Source organism: Cololabis saira, chromosome 9, assembly GCF_033807715.1.
Source record: "Cololabis saira isolate AMF1-May2022 chromosome 9, fColSai1.1, whole genome shotgun sequence".
Taxonomy (NCBI): Eukaryota; Metazoa; Chordata; class Actinopteri; order Beloniformes; family Belonidae; genus Cololabis; species Cololabis saira.
The window spans coordinates 8,844,013-8,867,008 of NC_084595.1; the positions used below are offsets into that span (position 1 = coordinate 8,844,013).

The 22,996-nt window shown below is 38.3% G+C and overlaps 1 protein-coding gene across 1 annotated transcript; it reads right to left on the reverse strand.

The window, feature by feature from the left end:
• Nucleotides 1-3,036: 3,036 nt before the first annotated feature.
• On the reverse strand, nt 3,037-22,746 carry LOC133451393 (malectin-like). The gene is made up of 6 exons (XM_061730402.1): nt 22,609-22,746; nt 20,000-20,212; nt 17,102-17,280; nt 15,526-15,702; nt 7,385-7,442; nt 3,037-6,889 (listed from the first exon to the last, which is right to left on the reverse strand). The coding sequence occupies exons 2-6, from the start codon at nt 20,187-20,189 to the stop codon at nt 6,645-6,647; spliced, it is 849 nt and encodes a 282-aa protein (XP_061586386.1). The 5' UTR covers nt 20,190-20,212; nt 22,609-22,746; the 3' UTR covers nt 3,037-6,644.
• Between the last annotated feature and the right edge of the window lie 250 nt (nt 22,747-22,996).

Here is a 22,996-nt window from a genome sequence, read left to right on the forward strand (position 1 = left end):
ATGTGGTTTTACTGCTATTTCAACATTTAGAGTCATCACCAGAAAAATAACACCAGAAAAATAACTTATTTGACAATTTTCACCTGTTTCAAGTACATTTTCACTTTAAATAAGTAGGAAAATCTGCCAGTGGGACAAGATTTATCTTCTCATTACAAGCAATAAAATCTTGTTCCACTGGCAGATTTTTCTACTTATTTCAAGTGAAAATCTACTTGAAACAGGTGAAAATTGTTTTTTTTTCCAATGATGAGTCTTGTTTTAAGTGTAATGAGATTTTTTTTACTAAAATGAGACATTTTAACTAGAAATAAGACAAATATTCTTGTTAAGATTGTGAGTTTTTGCAGTGATCCATTTTACTTATCCTGTGAAGGACAGAGTCATATTGATAAGTTCAGAAACTGTTTTTTATTGTTGTGTTTTGATGTATTTGATGTAAGCCCAGTGGATATTTAAAGCTTACAGAAGGCTGCATTTAACTGCTGCTATGTCATTCCTGCAGTATTTCTGCAGGTGTTTTGGTCACTGCTATTATTTGTAATATATTATATTATATATATTATTATATATTATATTTTACAACTTGAGTACAGCGTGTAACCCAGACGTCCCTCTCCTCCTCCAGGTACAGTCTGGGTTCTCTGGGGGACACGGTGGAGCTGAAAGTGGACCTGCTGTTCCTGTTCCAGAGTCTGCAGGCGGTGTCGGGCGGCGCTGGGCGAGGTCACAGCCTCGTGGACCTACGGTGGGCGACGCTCTTCTCCAGCGAGGAGGAACCGGGTCAAAAGCCCTCGGTGGGGGTCGTCGGGGACACGGAGGGGCCGGCCGGGCCCCTGCCGGCCCTGGACCTGGGCCTGGTCCTGGGCTGCAGTCGGGGGGGACGGGGGGTTCCGTGTGGCGCTGGCGGCGTCCAGCTCTCCCACACACCCTTCATGGTTCTCTACTACAGATGAACGGAGACTTTTCAACCCCCAACCCCATCCTGCCCCTCCCCCTGACAGAAAAGACAAACTTAGGCTACGTCCAGACTGGTACCGTCTCATTCTGTCACATGAAACCTTCGTTAGCCGTCCCAACACTCGTCGTCTGGAAGTCCAGCGAGTGAATGGTGTCGGTTTTTGGCGGGCCGGTGTCGTGCCAAAAAGTGATTTCCTGCCAGAATCAGATTTCTTCTGATTTCTGGCCGCGGGAGCGCGCACAGCAGCCCGTTGAGCAATAGCGCTAAAACGTCAGATTTTCAGATTATGAAGCTCAAGAATGAGATCAAGTCATATTTAGGCAGAAACAACTTTTCATTAACTGTTTTTGGCCTTCAATCAATTTTTGGCAGGTGAAAATGCCTATTTTGTGTTGTAATGGTCCTTTAAAAGAGTTAAAAGCAATCCTGTGAGCTCTAGTGTTTATATTATGAAGCTCAAGAATGAGATCAAATCATATTTAGGCAGAAACAACTTTTCATTAACTGTATTTGGCCTTCAATCAATTTTTGGCAGGTAAAAATACCCATTTTCAGGGGAGAAATCAGATTCTGGCAGGCAATCACTTTTTGGCACGACACCGGGATAGTTGACCGTGTTCATGGTGGAAAATGCAGCAGTTGCTTATAATCTGGTCCAAGACCAGAAGCATTTAGAAAACAGGACATCATTTGCTCTTCCGGGTCCCAGTGTCCATGAACTACGTTTAGAGCTCAAGCCTTGATGATGCTGATCATCAGGGGCCGGATTCACCAATATGTTCTTAAGAATGATCTTAAAAGATGTCTTAAGATCTAAAATTAAGAAGTTTATAAGAAAGTTCTTAAGTGAAATTCCTCAATATTTTCTTAAGAACCGTCTTAAGAACTGTCATTTCTTACGAATTTCTTATTTTTCCTACTTAAGAACTTCTTAAAATATGTCATTGCACGCGCCAACAAACAACATTTATAACCGTCAGTCACTCACTAAACATGGAGAAGGAGAAAAAGATGCAGGAACTTTTCGAGGTTATGGTGGATGAGATTAATGTGTGAAAAAAAAAATACTATTGGGGAAAATTAATAATTAACTACCACGCTAACTAACATGCTAACAAACAGTTAACAGGGTCTTTGAGTAATTAATTACAAAGTATATCCTCAAACTATGACCTACTAGTCTAAACTTGTCTAAAATGTGTTGAAAAAGGTGATATTAGATAATTACCTTTTCACAGAAGACATTTTAAGAGAGGTCAAGGTTCTCTTAAAGTTAAGAAAAAAGTCAAGAACAAATTTGAGAACTTTTATTTCAAGAATACCATTTATTCTTAAGTTTTTTCTTAAGAAGAAACTTAAGAAGAAAGTTGAGAAAATACTTAGAACTTTTTTTGGAGAATATGACTTCTTCTCTTTTTTCTTCTTAAGAAAAAAATGACACTTAAGATTTTTTTTCTTAAGAATGTTTTGTGAATCCGGCCCCTGATCCGGCTTCATAAAACCAGTCTGCAGTAATTAATCCATGGAGCCGTGCTCACGGTGCCCACATGTTATCGTTGTTAAACTGAAACCACACCAGCGTGGACGTAGCCTCGCCAGGAATTGATGCACTTTGTGAAATCTATTAATTTATAAATGTTTTTCATGCTATATTTGTAAATATATATATATATATAAATGTGTAAATACTGAAAGTTTAGTGTCATTCTTTGTTTATTAAAGCTCACCTCGACGGAGGCTTGTGACAAGTGAGTGTCTTTATTTAGTCCAGTTTGTTCAGCTGTGTTACTTATTTCAGATATGTGCCATTTATTTGCACTTTTACAGTTGCTGGGAGAAGCTGACGGAGTGGGGGATAAAGACACCTGAACAAATAGAGCTTTGACATGTTCCTTAACGAAGTTAAACTTCGACTTCTCTGTCAGGGATCGTGGTTGGATCGATGAGACGGCTTTAAAGTACTCAAGTCTCCACTAACACTTGGCCAAAGGCGGTATTTATTAATTAAAGTGTAACCTCAGAGTGTTTCGTCTGCAACTCAAATGCTGGAATCAATAACCAACACCAAGGCAATATGATAAAATAGCACATTTATTAAAAAGAGACAGCATTAATCAGCATTTCCCAACTTTGCAGAAATATGCCACATCTGAGTCAGAAGATCAGGGGTCTCGCTAATATTTCTCATTCCATCAGCCGCTGCCTTCAGCCCTCAAAAGAGCAGGGACGGATCCAGCACACGTGGACCCACAGCATGACAGGACGCACCAAAGCTCACACTCACCGTCTCACGACCACGCGGGGTCTGCTGCCGTGGCGACGGATGAGCCGGAGGATGGTTTGCTGCTCAAATATGTCTCAGTTTGAATAAATCTTCAATCATCTTCAGTTACTTCAGGGGAGGGAGGGGGTAAAAGTACTGTAAATACTTTATTAAGCACTATTTGCGTGTTTTGGCAAAGGAAAGGGGATTTGTGCTAAATCTGATGACTTTTTTTTGTCTTATTAAGAGGGTAAAGGGGGGGAAAAAACAAAATGAAGGCCTATAAGGCGCTGTGTAAGAAATCGGTCAAATTTAGATGAAATGATGGCAAGTCTTTGGTTCTTACATGTGGGGTAGAAAAAACAAAACACCACACTTGCACACAACATAGATCTTCATTCCAATCAGTTCTATTGATGGACAGAGTTCAGGAGGGATTACAGTAATTAAAAAAAACAACAAAAATACAAACAAAACAGTATCTAATTCTTGCAGACCTTTCAAAAGCCGGGGTCAGCGCCAGAACTTTTACTCTTGAGAGCCATTCGATTTGAAATAAAAGGAAAAATGTTTAAAAAAAAAAAAAAAAAAAAAAAAAAAATCAACAAAAAACAAACCCCAAAACGGTCTGCTTTGACGTATACGATTAAGAAAAAAGAGCAATCAAGGCAAATGAGGATGAAGAACAATGTATTCAATAAATCAAGGCAGCAAAGACAAAAAAAAGGAAAAAAAAAACATCAGAAAACACGAGGCAGTGCAAAATGTCACACCAACATCACCTTTTTAAAACTCATTACAGATCCTGAGGAAATAAACTTGCACAAATCAAGCAGATTATAAAACATCTCCAGATTAGCCCCACTCTGATTTAACTTATATATAATAAAAATGGAAGATCTCATAGTTTTCAGACAGAGATCTCATTTATTTGACTTTGTGACGGCCAGCAACTATGGCTACTTTTATATTTAAAAAAAAAAAAAAAAAAAAAAAAAAGAGAAGAAAAAGAGACTTACTCTGTACCTCTGCATCTCTCTCCAGAGAGAAAGGCCACACAGTCTTTCATGTGAGGATATTTAAAAAAACCCAAACAGCTTGGCTACAACACAAAACTGATGAAAGCAAAACTGATGTCACATGAAATCTTTTTTTTTTTTTTTTTTTAGTTTTTTCTTTTTTAATACCACATATACATACACACGCAACTGTTTAGACTTGTAGAGGGGCGGGTGGTCATGCTTTGGTACTTCACTAATTTTTGCATCTATTCAGACCAAAGCAAGGAGGTGCTTATGACTTTAATATGAGTTGTGTTTACAGGGGAAAAAAAAAAAAAAGAAAAAAAAGGCTGAACTCATAAAGTTACAAAAATATTTTCTGGCACAAATGTCTTGCAAAATGTCAAACTGGAAAAGGAGAGTCAAGTAGAGAGGAAGGTTTTCCACAGCACTTGAATGATCAGGTTTGTTTTTCCAGGTACTGTTGTTGTGAAAGTCCCCAGAACTGAGGGACGGGCGGGACCGGGGACGTTAAGACGCGTTTGTGAAACAGGCAAAATTTGAAAAATCCTCATCGGAGTATAGAGCTAAGCACTTAAGGGAGGCAACCTTGATATAGACACAGCGGGTTTCACAAACCCTCGATCAACACACGAGGGACAAAGATGTTTTCACTCCAGATGCAGAAGTCTTTCACCATCCGAAATCTTTGTCTAAAATTAAAAAACAAAATGCACAGCTGAAAAGAGTGAGACAGAACAGAAGAAAAATGCTAAACTGAAGGTAAATTTCTCATTTTCTACTTGGACTAAGGTTGTGCTTTCTGACCTTTAGCTGCATGTGGACGAACATGTGGCACAGACAAAACAGCTGGGGAGGGTTGTGGAACATGTGCATTAACCGGCTAACCGTTTATTTCATTACTGTTGAAGTGGAGCAGAGCATGAGAGAGCAGAAGTCACGGCCCATCGCAGTCGACACACTAATGCGTGGTTTTCTTTAACTCAAACACTCATTAAAGATAAAAATAAAATAAAAAAAACAGGAGAAAAAAATGATTAACTCATTTTTGGGATATCAAAGACAAAACTATACAATCACTAAATCATAAGTCTGTTAACTTTTCAATAAAAATGGACTTTTCCACCTGATGCAGCGCGTCTACCTCCAACCACAGAAGCCAACAGAAAATGTAATTCATGAGCCATTCCTCTAATAATCAGGCAAACGAGTTTTCCATTTTTATACTAAAATAAAAAGGCATTCTTTGGTGAAACAAGAAGGCAAGCTTGCAAGAAAAAAAAAAAAAAAAAAAAAAAGTATGAATCTTAAAAAAAAAAAAAAAAGGGGAAAAAAAAGAAGGCAGAAATCTTTTAAAATACAGTAATACAATGATCCTTACTGGAGAGTAAGCATTTCACAGCACAAATGTTGCCTCCCTCTAAATACAAATGTGAATTACAAAATGGATCCATCCTCAGAAGGAAAGACTAAAAATGGCTTTAAACCTGTTGTAGTTGTTGTTATGGTCCTGAATCGTTATGAGGAAACGACGCCAGAGGCTTTTCCTGATCCCCACACATACCAACGCATCTGTGACGCCCGACCAACTGTACGTTTGATCTAAGGTGACCCGACGGACGACCCGCCAGCCACAGAGCTTCTGTTTTTGTTTTTTAAACCATTTTACGTTAAGCCGGCAGCGGCACGCCAACGAGACGCCAACAGATCTGACGGAAAAGAAAGACAAACGTGTCCAAAATGAGAGGAACAAAAGTTTCAAAACGGAAAATGCTTTCATTACCCATGAACTCACACGTGGTTTCTTTAACCCATTTCAGAGCAGCACCATGTTCAATCTAAAGTGAGCGTTTCTGACCAAATGCTGAGCAGGAGTGTTGAATAGAGAGAGTGCTTCCTTGCTACACCCAGTTAAAAAAAAATAAAGGAAAAAAAAAAAAAGGTTTTCTATAAAACACGGGCCCTGACCAATCCCTCCTGAGCATCTCTTAGCTGCAGAAATGTTGTTTCAACTCATAAACGCGGGCATCTGTAAATGGTGCCCAGCCTCCGAGTGGAAATGACTAACAATGTTCAAAAAGGGTCAGCAGAGGTGGATGCGAAACACATTCAAAGAAGCCCACAGCACACACTTCAAACATCTTTTTCTCACAACAGCAGCGTTTGTTTCATCTGGCAGTGGCTTTCCAAAGAGTACGCGGCTGTTTTTCCTCCTGCGTTGTCCTGATTCTGCCCGAGCCGTCAGCCGTCTCACCGTGGTGTTTGCTGTAACCCGTCCTGCTGTTGCCACCTTGAACCTCTTCTGCCCCCGTTCTCCCCCGCTCTCTCAAAGTCAAAGTTCCCCCTCAAAGTCCGTCTCAAAGCTCCTGGCGACCCCTCTACAGCTGTCAGTTGGAGCTCACAGCCGGCAGAGGCAGAACAGTGTGGGGATAAAGACCCCGAACGCCACCAGGATGGGGAACATGAGGCTGCTGTTGTCAGCGGCGTAAGGGTTCGGTGTTCGTGGGCCCGACTGGACCCGGGGCTTAGAGGCCGCCGAGACCTTTTTCTTCCCGCCTTCCTCGCCTCCTTCAGGTTCTTCTTCATCTACCTCCTCTTCCTCTGGTTTCTCCAAACCAGGGTGTGGCTGCAGCTTTGGCACGTCTGAAAAGCAAAAATGTTTAAAAAAGGTAAAACAACACCAATAGTTTTAGTTAACTCTCATATTCTTCAGCTACAATAATGTACTCAATACAGGACTGTCTCAGAAAATTAGAATATTGTGATAAAGTTCTTTATTTTCTGTAATGCAATTAAAAAAACAAAAATGTCATACATTCTGGATTCATTAAAAAAATCAACTGAAATATTGCAAGCCTTTTATTATTTTAATATTGCTGATTATGGCTTACAGTTTAAGATTCCCAGAATATTCTAATTTTTTGAGATAGGATATTTGAGTTTTCTTAAACTGTAAGCCATGATCAGCAATATTAAAATAATAAAAGGCTTGCAATATTTCAGTTGATTTGTAATGAATCCAGAATGTATGACATTTTTGCATTACAGAAAATAAAGGACTTTACCACAATATTCTAATTTTCTGAGACAGTCCTGTATATTGTGAGCTGGAAGGTGTGTTTGTGATGCAGCACTCACCTTCTAAAGTCCCCTTCATAACATAGAGAGCGCAGACCTTGGGGTTGTCATAGTAACCCTGAAACGATGAACGGTATCGGTCATCAGTGCCAAATGTAAGAAAACTGAGCCTTTACTGACTTTACTGTGGTAGAGGGAGCTCTGTGTGTGTGTGTGTGTGTGTGTGTGTGTGTGTGTGTGTGTGTGTGTGTGTGTCTCTCTCTCTCTCTCTCTCTCTCTCTCTCTCTCTTGTGGCTCAAGTGCACATCAGCGTACTACTAATGATAATACATTTTATTTATAACCCACTTTTCATTTAAAACAAATCTCAAAGTGCTACAGGATTAAAAAGCACGAACACACATACATAGAAATGAAAATGCGCACATATGCAAGTAAAGGCCTTCTTGAAGGGATCGGTCTTCAAGGCCTTTTTACAGCAGCTACAGCCTGTGGGGCCTTCACATCTTCAGGGAGGGAGTTCACTAGGTTTGGGGCGGAAAGCTCCATCTCTCATAGTCTGCAACTTAGGCCCCGTTTACACGTAGCAAAAACGGTGGCGTTTTCAGAAACGTCACCACACTGCAAAAACTCAGTCTTAACAAGAATATTTGTCTTATTTCTAGTTAAAAGTTTCATTTTTAGTAAAAAAATAAAAAAAAAAACTCATTACGCTTAAAACAAGACTCATCACTGGAAAAAAGTGAAAATTTACTTGAAACAGGTGAAAATTGTCAAATAAGTTATTTATCTGGTAATGACTCTTGTTTTAAGTGTAATGAGATTTTTTGAAAAAAATGAGACATTTTAACTTGAAATAAGACAAATATTCCTGGTAGGATTTTGAGTTTTTGCACTGTGTTTACAATTTGTTTGGTCAACAGTCACAGTCAATATTTTCTTGTATTTTACCCGTTTTATATTCTAAAGTCGCACTTAAAAGTAACTCCACTTCTCTGTCACTCCAAACTAAAGACTCTCGTTCATCTTGGAAGTAACCGGAAGTTACTCGTGTCATTTGTTGATGTTTTTTCCAGGATTCTGATTGGGTAGCATGACTTTATCTTCTCGTTACACTGCCCCCTGTAGGTTTGGCTGGAGATTTTGAAAACGATCTTGTATAATTGATGGAATTTTTCAAAACGTAGAGGGGGAAATATCCGTTTTTGTAAATACCCGGCTACGTGTAAAAGTGGCCTTAGAACTGGGGGTGTGCAGGAGGTCGCCGTTTTCAGAGTGGAGGTTTTGACATGACCGTTGTTGCCTGATAGCAGTAGTTGATGTAGTCTGTAGTTTTGTCACTTCCTTCCCTATACGTTCAACAACACTCGCCACAATTTCCCTGCTGTCAGCACTATTTCCATAGCCGTTGTTGAGCTATCATTGAGTATTAAAATGTGGTTTCTGATAAAAGTGAAATGAAGCAGTATTTTCAGGTGACTGATTAAAAAAAAAAAAAAAAGGGACAAAATGCACGTGGAAGGAAGACTGCACAGGACCTGGCGTAACATTTGAGCCCATCCCAGAAGCAGAAACGAAAGTGCTTCTTCCTCAGAAGAGGCTCAGAGGAAACGGTCCAGGAAGAGATCAGAACACACACAACCTCCCAGGCTGGTTTTAAACTCTGCATACGGTGAACCGCACACGATGAGTAGTATTACAACAGAAAAAATGGATGAAAGCAAGAAAATAACTACAATAAACTCACTGGGGGACAAAGAAAGGATATAATTTCTCTGTAACGTGAAAGTTTCCGACTCGGAATACCTTTAGGGCTGCAACGATTCCTCGAGCAACTCCTAATCCGCATCTGTTTAAACGCATTGGTTCCGAATGTGAAGTTTCACCATTTAAAAAGGTGGCGTTTGAGAACATTTCTTATTTTATTTTGATATTTTATTTATTATTATTTCTCAGGAAATGTTAAGTTTGATTGTATTTATTTTTATTGGAAAATGTAACACCATTTACTATTTGGCATAATATGTAAATGAATGTAAATTATTTGTATGATGTGTTGTTTTTTATTGTATATTTATAATTGGACATTAATTAAGCAAAAGTAAGTTTTATCAGATTAATCGATGGAATATTCAATAAAATAATTGATTACCAATATTCGATAGCTGCAGCCCTAAATATCTTATAACATCATTTAAGATGAGGAATAAAACTCTTAAAAAGAAAAAAACCCCATAGAAATGTGATCTTGATTTCAGAAATGTAGCTAACAAACAAATAACTTTCTAAGAACGATTGTTGAATTGATTGCCAGGTGCAGCAAGACTGATCATTTTAGATAATCCGCAAATCACAGTCAGTCAGTCCATAAATAGACAAACACACAAGCAAATAAAAGCTACAAAAGTACCAAACCACATTGTGATACTGCTAATACGGTCCACATCTGGTGACAAAGAGCGTCAAAGAGAAGCACCGATGCCGGTTCATTTGTAGGAAATACATTTGAAGTTTTTAATGACACGTTTGCTGCTGCAGGTTCATGTGAGAGGATGCTGAACAAAAGAATGACTGGAGTTCATCTCAGTTATTTCGTGCTCATCTGTCTGATGCACACGGCTCTGACGACTCTACTTGGTCATGATATCTTGTATTATTGCCATCAAGTTCTTCTCTACCTCAGTGGTGCTGAATTACAATAAATCCTCAGTGAATCAGGATTCTTTTAAAAACAAAAACAAGCCGATTTCATCGTTATCTAAACACTCAAATACTTCAGGACACGGTGGAGTTTTCGGTCGTAAACGTAATTGTGAGACCTAAGAGGATTTTGACAGCAGGTGCAGCAACTGCCGACAGAAACAAAAGTAACATTTATTTATAGAGCACCTTTCACAGACAACGTGCTTTACAATAAAAACCAGATAGCAATAGATGAAAACAATGAGGAAAAAAACTGCATAAAACCTCACTAACATCTGAATATAAATGTTTTCAGCTGTTTTTCTTAACTGTCATCTGAGACTGTAAAACAAGAGGTGGCAGAGCGTTCCAGTCTCAGTGCCTCCATCCCAAAAGCCCGACCAGACCAGCAGCAATCTCTGCTCAGATGAGCTCAAAAAAGGACAGTAAGAGCACACAAGGCCCAGAGACATACGGGGGGGACCATACCATTTAGAGCTTTTAACGTTATAATGAGAATGTTATAACCAGTACTGGAGTTGAGGGAGGAATGAGGGGGGGATGGCATCCCCCCTGAAATAAAAACGGTCAAAATCATCCCCCCTGTAAAACTGCCATCCCCCCTTTCCATCCATTATGTCATTTCATCAATGAATGTGGTTTTACTGCTATTTCAACATTTAGAGTCACCACCAGAAAAATAACTTATTTGACAATTTTCACCTGTTTTAAGTAAATTTTCACTTGAAATAAGTAGAAAAATCTGCCAGTGGGACAAGATTTATCTTCTTATTACAAGCAAATAATCTTGTTCCACTGACAGATTTTTCTACTAATTTCAAGTGAAAATCTACTTGAAACAGGTGAAAATTGTTGTTTTTTTCCAGTGATGAGTCTTGTTTTAAGTGTAATGAGATTGTTTTACTAAAATTAGATTTTAACTAGAAATAAGACAAATATTCTTGTTAAGATTTTGAGATTTTGCAGTGATCTATTTTACTTATCCTGTGAAGGACAGAGTCATATTGATACGTTCATAAAACAGTTTTTTATTGTTGTGTTGATGTATTTGATGTAAGCCCAGTGGATATTTAAAGCTTACAGAAGGCTGCATTTAACTGCTGCTATGTCATTCCTGCAGTATTTCTGCAGGTGTTTTGGTCAGTGCTATTATTTGTAATATATATTATTTGTGATCAGTACAAATTATCTGTCCCCATATGATAAAATCCACCACCCCCACTGATTTTTTTTTACAACTCGAGTACTGATTATAACTGGTCCTAAAACGGACCAGAAGCCAGGGGAAGAGTTTTTAAAAATCAGAGTAAAGCGGCCTCTCTTCCTGGAGCTGAATAAAAAGTGTGCAGCAGCAGCGTTTTGAACAGACTGTAGCTAATTCAGGGAACTTTAGTACAGACAGGTAAAAAGAGAATCACAGTCATCCGGCCTTGAAGAAACAAAAGCATGAATAATCATCCTCATATCCGCTTCAGAAACATGTTTTCATTCTGCAACGTTTCCTAGTTGGAAAAAAGCTGAGCGTGGTTATCCAAGGACAGAACTTTCCAGAATGACCCCAAGCTTACGCAAACTAGATTTTATAAATGCTCCAACAGACCCAAAGAGTGTAAAATAAACTGATGCTGCCCCTCAAACTGCAACATTATTAAAGCTCTCCATGCTGCATTTAGTGTAGAGTGGGTGAACCCTGCCATCTAGCTGCGTAGCTGATAACTACCGACCTCTGCAGGACTTGTGCAGCCTACTTTAGATGCAGAGGAATATTAAGAGGAAGGACTGAATTAATTTAAGAGATGTGAGACATGGCACTGCAGATCTTGGAGCAGCTACAGACCGGCTCAGAACCAGATTTGATTGGTCGTTTGAGTGCCAGCGCTTTTGTGCCCCAGTTAATAAGGCGCAGCATCTGCATGTGGTCAAGCGGCCGTATGTGAGAATCACATGGTGGATTAACTTTGTGGGACATACTGATGGAGAGTTAACGATCTCCAACAACTCAAGCCTCATTTTTTAAAATCCAGTGAGTTTTAAAGCCCTCAGAGACATTTGTGATGCAATGCTGCAAAAGTTCATCACGGCCAACTGACCAACTCTCTCCGTGCTGGTAACCATGCCGACAGCGTTCTTGGCAGGAGATGCCCATAAAGTGGCGGTGCAAGTTAAGCTTTCTAATAATGTGTTCAATAGAAGGAAGAGGAACATTTATCATCAACAGATCTCACACATAAGCATGTGAGAATCAGTGTTGGAGCAGAAAACACTCAGTATCGTCATTGAAACTTTACTTTATACATACAGGACTGTCTCAGAAAATTAGAATATTGTGATAAAGTTCTTTATTTTCTGTAATGCAATTAAAAAAAACTAAAATGTCATACATTCTGGATTAATTACAAATCAACTGAAAGATTGCAAGCCTTTTATTATTTTAATATTGCTGATTATGGTTTACAGTTTAAGATTAAGATTCCAAGAACATTACATTTTTTTGAGATAGGATATTTGAGTTTTCTTAAGCTGTAAGCTTAAGAAAACTGATTAAAATAATAAAAATAAATAAAAAGGCTTGCAATATTTCAGTTGATTTGTAATTAATCCAGAATGTATGACATTTTTGCATTACAGAAAATAAAGGATTTTATCACAATATTCTAATTTTCTGAGACAGTCCTGTATTCCTTACGAGTTGTTCTGATAGTATTGGAAATACTCACAGATACAGCTGAAACAAAAAAGGTATCTGGAAGTATTTACTTCTATGCACCGTCTGATACCCTATTTTTCTTTTCTTTTTTTTATTTAAAAAACAGAATCCAAATTAAATTTTTCTTTGTTGATCTTAAAAAAAAAAAAAACACAGCACAGTGTGCTAACTAACAGAGGAGCAGGCATTTACAGCTTTATGATGGACATTTGGAGCTCCGAGATAAAAATGTCTTTATTTTACACTTTTGTGGCTGCAATTTAAGCTTAATTCCTGTAGTATTTAATTTAAAATATATTATTTATATAGAAAAACGACCGTGCATGCTCAAACTCAGTCCTGTTGAAAATGTTAAGATCACCGATCCACGGAACTAGTTTTTGGAGTTTGAGAGGAGGTTTGACAGCCACCAAGCTGCACACACACACAGATTCCCTGCAGGGATTCAAACCAGACACTTTCTTACTGGGAGGTGACATCACCAACCACGACACTACTGTTCTGCTCATAATGAAAACCACATTGAAGACATCCCATTACCAGATGAATTTAGTTTGGGGGATAAGACATTTCCAGATAAGACACTCCAAAACATGAATGCCAGCATTTCCTGGCCAAAGTCCCAGTGAGCAGCAGTTCTATCTAAGAGCACTAAAAGTGACAGGAGAGGCCTCTTAGTGACAGCGTAGTTAAACGCTGCTGCACGTGATGAGTAAACGTGCAGATTTCACAAGGAACAGAAACTGTTGCGCCCCATTTCTTTGCTCTGTATGCGGAGCTAATTGCAGATTCATGTTTTAGTGATACACAAGGGCAACATTAATAATCCTGATCGGTCAGAAAGAGAGAATATACAGGACTGTCTCAGAAAATTAGAATATTGTGATAAAGTTCTTTATTTTCTGTAATGCAATTAAAAAAAACAAAAATGTCATACATTCTGGATTCATTACAAATCAACTGAAATATTGCAAGCCTTTTATTATTTTAATATTGCTGATTATGGCTTACATTTTAAGATTCCCAGAATATTCAAATTTTTTTAGATAGGATATTTGAGTTTTCTTAAGCTGTAAGCCATGATCAGCAATATTAAAATAATAAAAGGCTTGCAATATTTCAGTTGATATGTAATGAATCCAGAATGTATGACATTTTTGCAACATTTTTGTTAGAAAATCACAATATTCTAATTTTCTGAGACAGTCCTGTAATTATATTTACCAAAAATACAATTTTCTTTACAGTATTTAAATATATAATATGTATCCATATAAATATGATATCCCTCAATCGTTCCTTCAGATCCACTGATGGTGGCGATGCATGAGGAGAAATTTACTCCCATCCCCATCTCTCCTTTAATGCTGTGTTTGGGACATTTGGGGCAGCAACATTTAAGGTGTGGTCGGGCGTCTCCAAGCCAATGAGATGACTGAAGATTACAGCCCAGCGTACATTTTATTAGGGGGGGGGGGGGGGGGGGCCCTGCTACCTGCCCCCCAAACAGAATCACCCACTTCCCCAACGAAGGTCCAGCTAAATCCCTCTAACAACCATCCTGTCATGCCTCCGCACTTATGTATCCATACCTCCAAGACCAGTTACGATACCCAGAAAATTCAAAAACTACCGGAAGTGAAAGAGGCCATGAACAGGGTTAGATGGGGGGGAGCGGTGGAGACGGTTGAAGGGAAACACTGAAAGGAAAAACTGTAAAGCAGAGAAATAGAGCTTTGGGTGCATTTATGAGTCTTTACAGCACCACCAGGACTCCTGAAGTGCAATCACAGACGAAATTTACCAGCATGTCACACGTTTTTACAGCCTATGGTCACACATTTGTAACGTTAGGTTCTCACTTCCATTACTCCTCAAAGGTTGGTGCAAATCAAAAATGTAAAAAGGATTTCTGAATGCAGTAAACAGAGAGCTTCTCAAACATGTACCGTACGAATCACATCATGGTGATAATCAGGCCTCTCAAAAAAAAAAAAACAAGCATGTTTTTGGTTTTGTGTTTACAATTTTCTCTGCCGTCTGTGTCGCTCACAGTGAAGCTCTGTCCCGATAAGCTCAGAAAGACGCATGTGCTCACAGGTGAAACGCTCACCAGCAGACGGAGAAAATATGAGGCATAAACCACCTGAAGAACAGAAACTCAAATACCTGAACTTTAAGCTTTTATTAAGCTGCTATATTAACCCCGTGTATTTAAAAGAAACATGAACGTCATTATCCCTTTAAGAAGTGTCACGAGTTCCCACCAACTTTCAACTAAAGCTAATTGCAACCCTAACAATGATTGCTTTCATTAAAAGAAAGAAAAACAGTGCTTGTGTCAGTGTGCATCTGATGACGATTTATAAAAATAATTTGTTCTAAGTCACAGATCAAATTACTTTGACTTTCTGTAGATGATCTGAAAAAAAAGTCAAATATTTAACCTTACCAAGTTTTTCAGGGACAGTATTTCTCAACTGCTGCTGCAGATACTTTAAGACAGCACATTATTTCATAGAGACATTGAGTTATGTTTAATGCAGCTTGTTTGTTTCACACTGTTGCAAGTCACTTTGGTTAAAAGCGCCTGATAGATGTGATTTAATAAGCAAATAAAAAACAAAAACCGTTGGGACAGCAACTGAACATCCAGTTTGTTCAGGTTAGACACAATGAGCACCTGTTTTGATAAGCTCTGACGGGGGTGTGTCACTAAACAAAGAACATGGAATGACAACAGATAACGTATCTACCAACGGCAACGTAAAAAAAAATGAGCACAACTCACCTTTACAAACTCCACCGTGAGCTTGCCGTTGAAAGTGGACACCTCTCCCTGCACGCTCAGCTTCCCTCGTCTAATAGAGAAGGGCACGATTTCATCGTGAGCAGTACTGTGACCCACTTGATCAAAGATATCCAGGTCCCTTACCACTACGTGGCCATTAAGGCGGACATCAAACACCTAGAGGGACACATTTCCAAATTAATAGTCAGAAAAGCAGCTGGATTAACACCCAATGCAGTGGCATCTTGATGCAATGTAAGGCAAAGTTGAACACGGCATGTGCTTCAAAGAGCAAGTGTAGTTTTCATATCATGTGAATTTGAAGTCTGAATAACTTTAAATTATGAAAAATAAAAAGTGACAGCATTTCCATTCACATTTAGCTGTAGAAATATGCAGAAACCTTTATCAAATATACAGAATATGCTTCAATAAATTGGGATCGGTTCAGAAAGAAGGTTAAACAAACTGAGTTAATGCTTTCATAACTCGGTTTAATTTGAGAGTTCATTTAAAACGAATATACAGGACTGTCTCAGAAAATTATAATATTGTGATAAAGTTCTTTATTTTCTGTAATGCAATTAAAAAAAAACAAAAATGTCATACATTCTGGATTCATTACAAATCAATTGAAATATTGCAAGCCTTTTATTATTTTAATATTGCTGATTATGGCTAAAAGTTTAAGATTAAGATTCCCAGAATATTCTAATTTTTTTAGATAGGATATTTGAGTTTTCTTAAGATATAAGCCATAATCAACAATATTAAAATAATAAAAGGCTTGCAATATTTCAGTTGATTTGTAATGAATCTAGAATGTACGACATTTTTGTTTTTGTAATTGCATTACAGAAAATCACAATATTCTAATTTTCTGAGACAGTCCTGTATGGCAAAGTTGTACACGGCATGTGCTTAAAAGAGCAAGCGTAGTTTTCATATCATATGTGAATTTGAGGTCTGAATAACTTTAAATGATGAAAAATAAAAAAATACAGCATTTCCATTCACATTTAACTGTAGAAAAATGCAGAAACCTTTATCAAATATACAGAAAATATGCTTCACTTGAAAAAAAAAAAAAAGAAAAAAGAAATCGGGATTGGTTCAGAAAGAAGGTTAAACAAACTGAGTTAATGCTTTCATAACTCAGATACTTTAACTTGAAAATAGTTGGTACTGAAATGAAGTAATACTCCAAGGCTGCAGAAGCATAAAGACAGCCCCATCTAACTAAATATTCTGGTTTTAGAGTGCATGTGTATATTTTTTCATGCTTTATGTATTTAAAAGTAGTTAAATTATAATAGCAGCCATTCCCAAGGTACCTTGGGAGGCCATTTTTATGAGGTTAAGAAAAGAGCTCACAAATCTCAACATGAGAAAGTTTACGGTTTGAAATCTGGGGCTGGGTAGGTTTTCTCAGCTCAGAGTACATTGTTAACATACTTAAGTTAAGATTCATGTCCACCAAAACTGAGTTTCGCTGATTTCAGGTTCAAAATAAATCAAAGTTTGCACATAGCCTGCTTTCTGAAACGAACAACCCCATATTAAATAAATGGCATACCTTTTGCTGCGACTGTGCAAAGTAAACCTCTGAAAATTTCAGGACTAATATATAGTCTCCTTCATCACGAATGGGAATATCGTATCCAAAAGTGTCTTCATTATAGCGCTCTGTCTGGTACAAGATCTGGTCCTCTGGACTGGAGCGTAGTATCGGCAGACGCACCCCATAATCAGATGCTACAAAGGAGAAAAAGCTCAATTAGAACTTGTGTTCACATTGGCCTAGAATGACCTTGAGATTACCTGCAGTAATTGAACATTTACACCCCAACATCTGTGTTTTGTGCTGTCCATTTGCATGCTACAAGAAGAGTCTGTGTTTAAGTATAATGTGCAGATATTAATCCCTGGATGTGTCATCGAGGTCTTGCGTTTTATCAAAAGATTACCATTTAATTAACATAACATTTGAATAGGGAAATGCCTGATCGTACACGCTACACCTGAACTCGAGTTTTAACATTTTAACAGGTGACAAAAGCTGAAGCTGACATTAATGCCTAATGCTTGAGTTGTCATGGTAAGAGGAAACTAAACAGTAGCTTTGCAGCATCAAGACTAGTGTTTGAGCTTGATGAAAGATAGTAGCAGCATCATGCAATAAGAAACTTTCTATCTCATCCATCTCAGTGTTGCTCCCCTGCTGCTTTGGACCTTAATCTCTATGTGAAACTTAATGTTGACTGATTTCTTTATTTTTATCTGCCAAAAATATAATTAGTCTATACGACACAGATACAAGCTTAAGTTATTCTATAATATCACACCATCTACTGCAGCTGCCACATTTACCCTGGGAAAGAGGCAGAAGAGGCGACCTAGTGCATTCTTTCAAAAAAAGACCCGTCTGAAAATCATTGACCAAGATGGACATTAACGCAGGATTTTAGATCATCCCATGACCTCTGTGTTTGCGGAAATAGAGTATGTGTTTGCGGTGGACTTTTTTAAACTTTACAAATTCCAGGCTGGATTATCATCACAGATGTCTCCCATAATTATTACAAATGAGATCCTGAGATAAAAATAGAGTCCATTGTGAATATTGTGTACGTAGCTTACACGATTTCTTAAACATTCCCACAACCAATGACCTTTCCCTGAAGCTGAGGGAAAACCGGTAAATGATTACACGTTTACAATTCAGCTTACAATAAACCCATCTCTGTAACTCGTGGCTCAGGTTGATCTCTTCTTCACCTGCTTCCTTTGCATGCTGAGAGGCGGGGCTTCACCTGCTTCCTTTTTTGCTATTATCAAATTTGCTTTTTTTTTAGTTTGTTCCCCCCCCCCCGAAGTTCTACGCTTAACCCATTTTTGTATTTGCGCGGTATGGTACAGTATGGCAGCATGGTATGGCGCACTTCCTGTTCAGCTCAAAAACAAAATTTACAGCTTAATCAAAGTGGCAATGAAGATAACTGAGACCCCTCCCATATCTTACATTCTGAGTACGAGTCCCTGCCTTCCAGGAAACAGTTCAGAGCCAGTAAATGTAAGAGCAATCGTTACAAGCTCTCTTTTCTCCCCACCTCCCTGTCCTTATTAACTAAACTTCTTGTCCTCCCTTTCGAGGGTAGAGTCCCCACCGAGACAGGTAGGGGACAGGAGCAGATTTGATCTGCTGTAACTGCTGCTGACTGATCCAGTAGTAGTCAGTCCTTGTTTTTATGTCTTTACTACTATGCTGCTAATGAGGAAATAGCTTGTTTTTATTCTTGCTCTTTTCGTACTTTACCAAATAATGAAATGAGGTTCCAGGATAGATGCAATTTTTGCCTATAGGGTATGTGCAATGTCGTTCACTGCTGCTTGGTTTCTTACTAATTTTATTCTGGTATTGAGTCTGATATCTAAAGCTGTCTGTATGTGTTGATTTTATGCAGTACTCGAGTTGAGGGGGGATGAGGGGGGATGGCATCCCCCCCTGAAATAAATACGGTCAAAATCATCCCCCCATCCATCCCTTATGTCATTTCATCAATGAATGTGGTTTTACTGCTATTTCAACATTTAGAGTCATCACCAGAAAAATAACACCAGAAAAATAACTTATTTGACAATTTTCACCTGTTTCAAGTACATTTTCGCTTGAAATAAGTAGGAAAATCTGCCAGTGGGACAATATTTATCTTCTCATTACAAGCAAAAAAAATCTTGTTCCACTGGCAGATTTTTCTACTTATTTCGAGTGAAAATCTACTTGAAACAGGTGAAAATGGTTGTTTTTTTCCAGTGATGAGTCTTGTTTTAAGTGTAATGAGATTTTATTTACTAAAATGAGACATTTTAACTAGAAATAAGACAAATATTCTTGTTAAGATTGTGAGTTTTTGCAGTGATCCATTTTACTTATCCTGTGAAGGACAGAGTCATATTGATAAGTTCAGAAAACTGTTTTTTATTGTTGTGTTTTGATGTATTTGATGTAAGCCCAGTGGATATTTAAAGCTTACAGAAGCCTGCATTTAACTGCTGCTATGTCATTCCTGCAGTATTTCTGCAGGTGTTTTGGTCAGTGCTATTATTTGTAATATATTATATTATTTGTAATCAATATAATATGACATATCTGTCCCCATATGATAAAATCCACCATCCCCCCTGATTTTTTTTTTTTTTTTTTTACAACTCGAGTACTGGCTATATGCATGTATTTGATTCCTAAAACTAATTTCCCTAGTGGACATTAAAGTATAACTTTACTTTTGCTTCACCTGCTTCCTGTGCAGGCTGAGGGGCGGGGCTGCAGCCCTCTGTGCTGACTCCTCGTTAGATTGTGGGAGATGCGGAAGAACCAGCGTGCTGATGTTTCCGTTTGAAGCGTGTGGTTATTCTGAATGCTGATTTATGTGATGCACAGACATGCAGCACATCCCATAAGTGCAGCCCTTACCTTTCCCCAGTTTCCCCTCCAGCGGGTCCTTTTTGAAGTGAATGCCGTGCACGTCCACATGCGACTCCCCGCCGGCGTTCACGGCCCAGATGACCCGCTCTGCGAGGCCGGTCTCCCCGCCGTCCGCCTGCAGCAGCCCCAGCGCCGCTGCGAGCAGCCCGGCCACCAGCCGCGCCGCGACCCGCTGCATCTCCGCTCCGCCGCCAAAGCCCTCTGCAACACGAACAGCGGGGACTTAGTGAATAAAAATAAAAAAGAGACACAGCCAGCGTGTCTCAGTGACAAGAAACGTGATACCCTGAAGTGTAAAGGCTGATTTATGGTTCCACGTTAAACCGACGCCGTAGGTTCTTCCCCGCTGCTGCGATACGTCAACGTCGCCGCCATATTGGATGTGGCAAGACTGCGCTGAAAACTAATACAAGTAAACTGACTTATTTTCATAAAGCGCCTTTCTACAAAGACATTTACGTTTTACGTTGCATTTATTCATTCACACACGCACTAATATACTTGGGAAACAGTTAGGCACCAAATATAATATATTTAATTTTCTCAGATGGTAAAAATAAGAACTTTATTGATCCCAGGTAGGAGTAATTCATCCCCCCCCCCCCCCCCCCTCATAAAAATAAGAAAAATAGATAAACATATTTTCTCATCAACAAAGCATATTTTACATTAACATATTTAAAATTTTTCAAGTAACAAAATAACATATTTGAACCATTTTTCAGATTTTTTCAGTTATTTTATTGCCTGAAAAATGGTGCAAATATGTTATTTTGTTATTTGAAAAATGTAAAATATGTTTTGTTGATGAGAAAATATGTTTCTCTATTTTTCTTATTTTTGTGAGGGGATATGAGGACAGGACTGTCTCAGAAAATTAGAATATTGTGATTTTCCGTAATGCAATTACAAAAACTAAAATGTCATACATTCTGGATTCATTACAAATCAACTGAAATATTGCAAGCCTTTTATTATTTTAATATTGCTGATTATGGTTTACAGCTTAAGAAGAAATATCCTATCTCAAAAAATTTGAATATTCTGGGAATCTTAATCTTAAACTGTAAACCATAATCAGCAATATTAAAATAATAAAAGGCCTGCAATATTTCAGTTGATTTGTAATGAATCCAGAATGTATGACATTTGTTTTTGTTTTTTTTTAAATTGCATTACAGAAAATAAGGAATTTATCACAATATTTTAATTTTCTGAGACAGTCCTGTATATTGTTTTTCGCCACTACCTTGTTCTCTATAGCTGATATAACATGAATTACTCCTGTGTGGGATCAATAAAGTTCTTATTTTTGCCATCTGAGAAAATTAAATATATTATATTTGGTGCCTAAACTGTTTCCCAAGTATATTAGTGCGTGTGTGAATGAATAAATGAGACGTAAAACGTAAATTTCTTTGTAGAAAGGCGCTTTATGAAAATAAGTAGGGCTGGGGATCGATTCAAATATCAAGAATCGATTCGATTCCGATTCTTAAGATTCAGAATTGATTATCAAGATTTGATTCGATCCGATTCGATTCCGATATTGATTTTGGTTAGTGTTATTAAAACTGTTTTTTGAGCTGTTGCATGAATTATATGACTGTAGTTATGCAACATATTACTACTAGTATTATATTGAGATTAAACAGCAAGTATTGGCAGCTAATGATGCTGTAAGGACCAATCAGCTCCCAGAATGCTGATAGAACTGCTTTCAGAAACATCGTGGGTCAGAATTATCAAACAGATCCAGGGAGGAAACAGACGGATGAAATCGGTTTTATTTTTTCCCACATTCCGTTTTTATTTGTTCCATTTTCGGTCTATTTTGGTTTTTAATTTTTGAGCATTTGGTTTTTAGCATTTTTTGCAAATGTAACCCCAAGACAGTATATAAAGTAATGAAATATAGACAATTTATGCAATTATAACCTAACACTTTAATGTTTTCATACCTTTAAACATATTTAAAGGCAAAAACATGGCACCAGTTCATCTCGTGTCCAACAAAACCTTCCTTTTTTGGGAATAAACAAAAAAAAATAACCAAAAGTTGTAATGTAATGATGAAAAAAAAAATACATAAATAAATAAAATAAAAAAAAAAATCGATCTTTAGACATATGAATCGATTTTTAGGAATTAATATGAGAATCGATTTAGAATTGGGAAATCGATTTTTTCAACACAGGCCTCATTTACTTGTATTAGTTTACAGCGCAGTCTTGCCACATCCAATATGGCGGCGACGTTGACGTATCGCAGCAGCTCCATGCGGCGTCTACGTATATAACGTCTATGAGGTACGCGTCGACGCGCACCCTACGCCGTAGCCTCTGCGTCGGTGTAACGCGGAACCAAAAATCAGCCTTTAGCCGCAGCGGCTAACACCGGGCAGCGTTTTTCACACTAATGCAAGGCGCGGGCACAGTTAAGTCATATTATAAGTGCACCCTTTTTACGACACACATCAGCTCGAGAAAATAACGGCAGGTGCAGAGTAATTATCCTTAAATAAGGTCGGGTTGTTAGCCTGACAGCTAACTTACCTGTCTGACCAGAAAACCCTGCTCAATGAGAACGTTTCCTACCTGCTTTTTCACACAAATACCGTCAGCCAATGGCTTGTCGGTGATGTGTCAGCCCGTATTTACACCTGCCCAGTCAGATCGGGACGCGGGGGGATGTGTTTGAGGCTGCAGTCCGCTGACTTTCATTCAATGTTTTCACATTTCTTCTGCCACTTTGCAGGGGGCGGGACATGCGGCGCTACCTAACCTGACAGCCCCCCCCCGGCCGATGATTGACAGCCGCCCCGACCAATGGGGGACGTACTGGTCAAAACGTCACTCTTCACATCACCGACCAATCACGTTCTGCCTTGTTTCAACTGAGGGAGAAGAATCATTTCCTTGAACTTTTTAAACGAATGTATTTTATCAAATTTTTTCGTCTGAAGATATCTGCCGTTATTCCTAC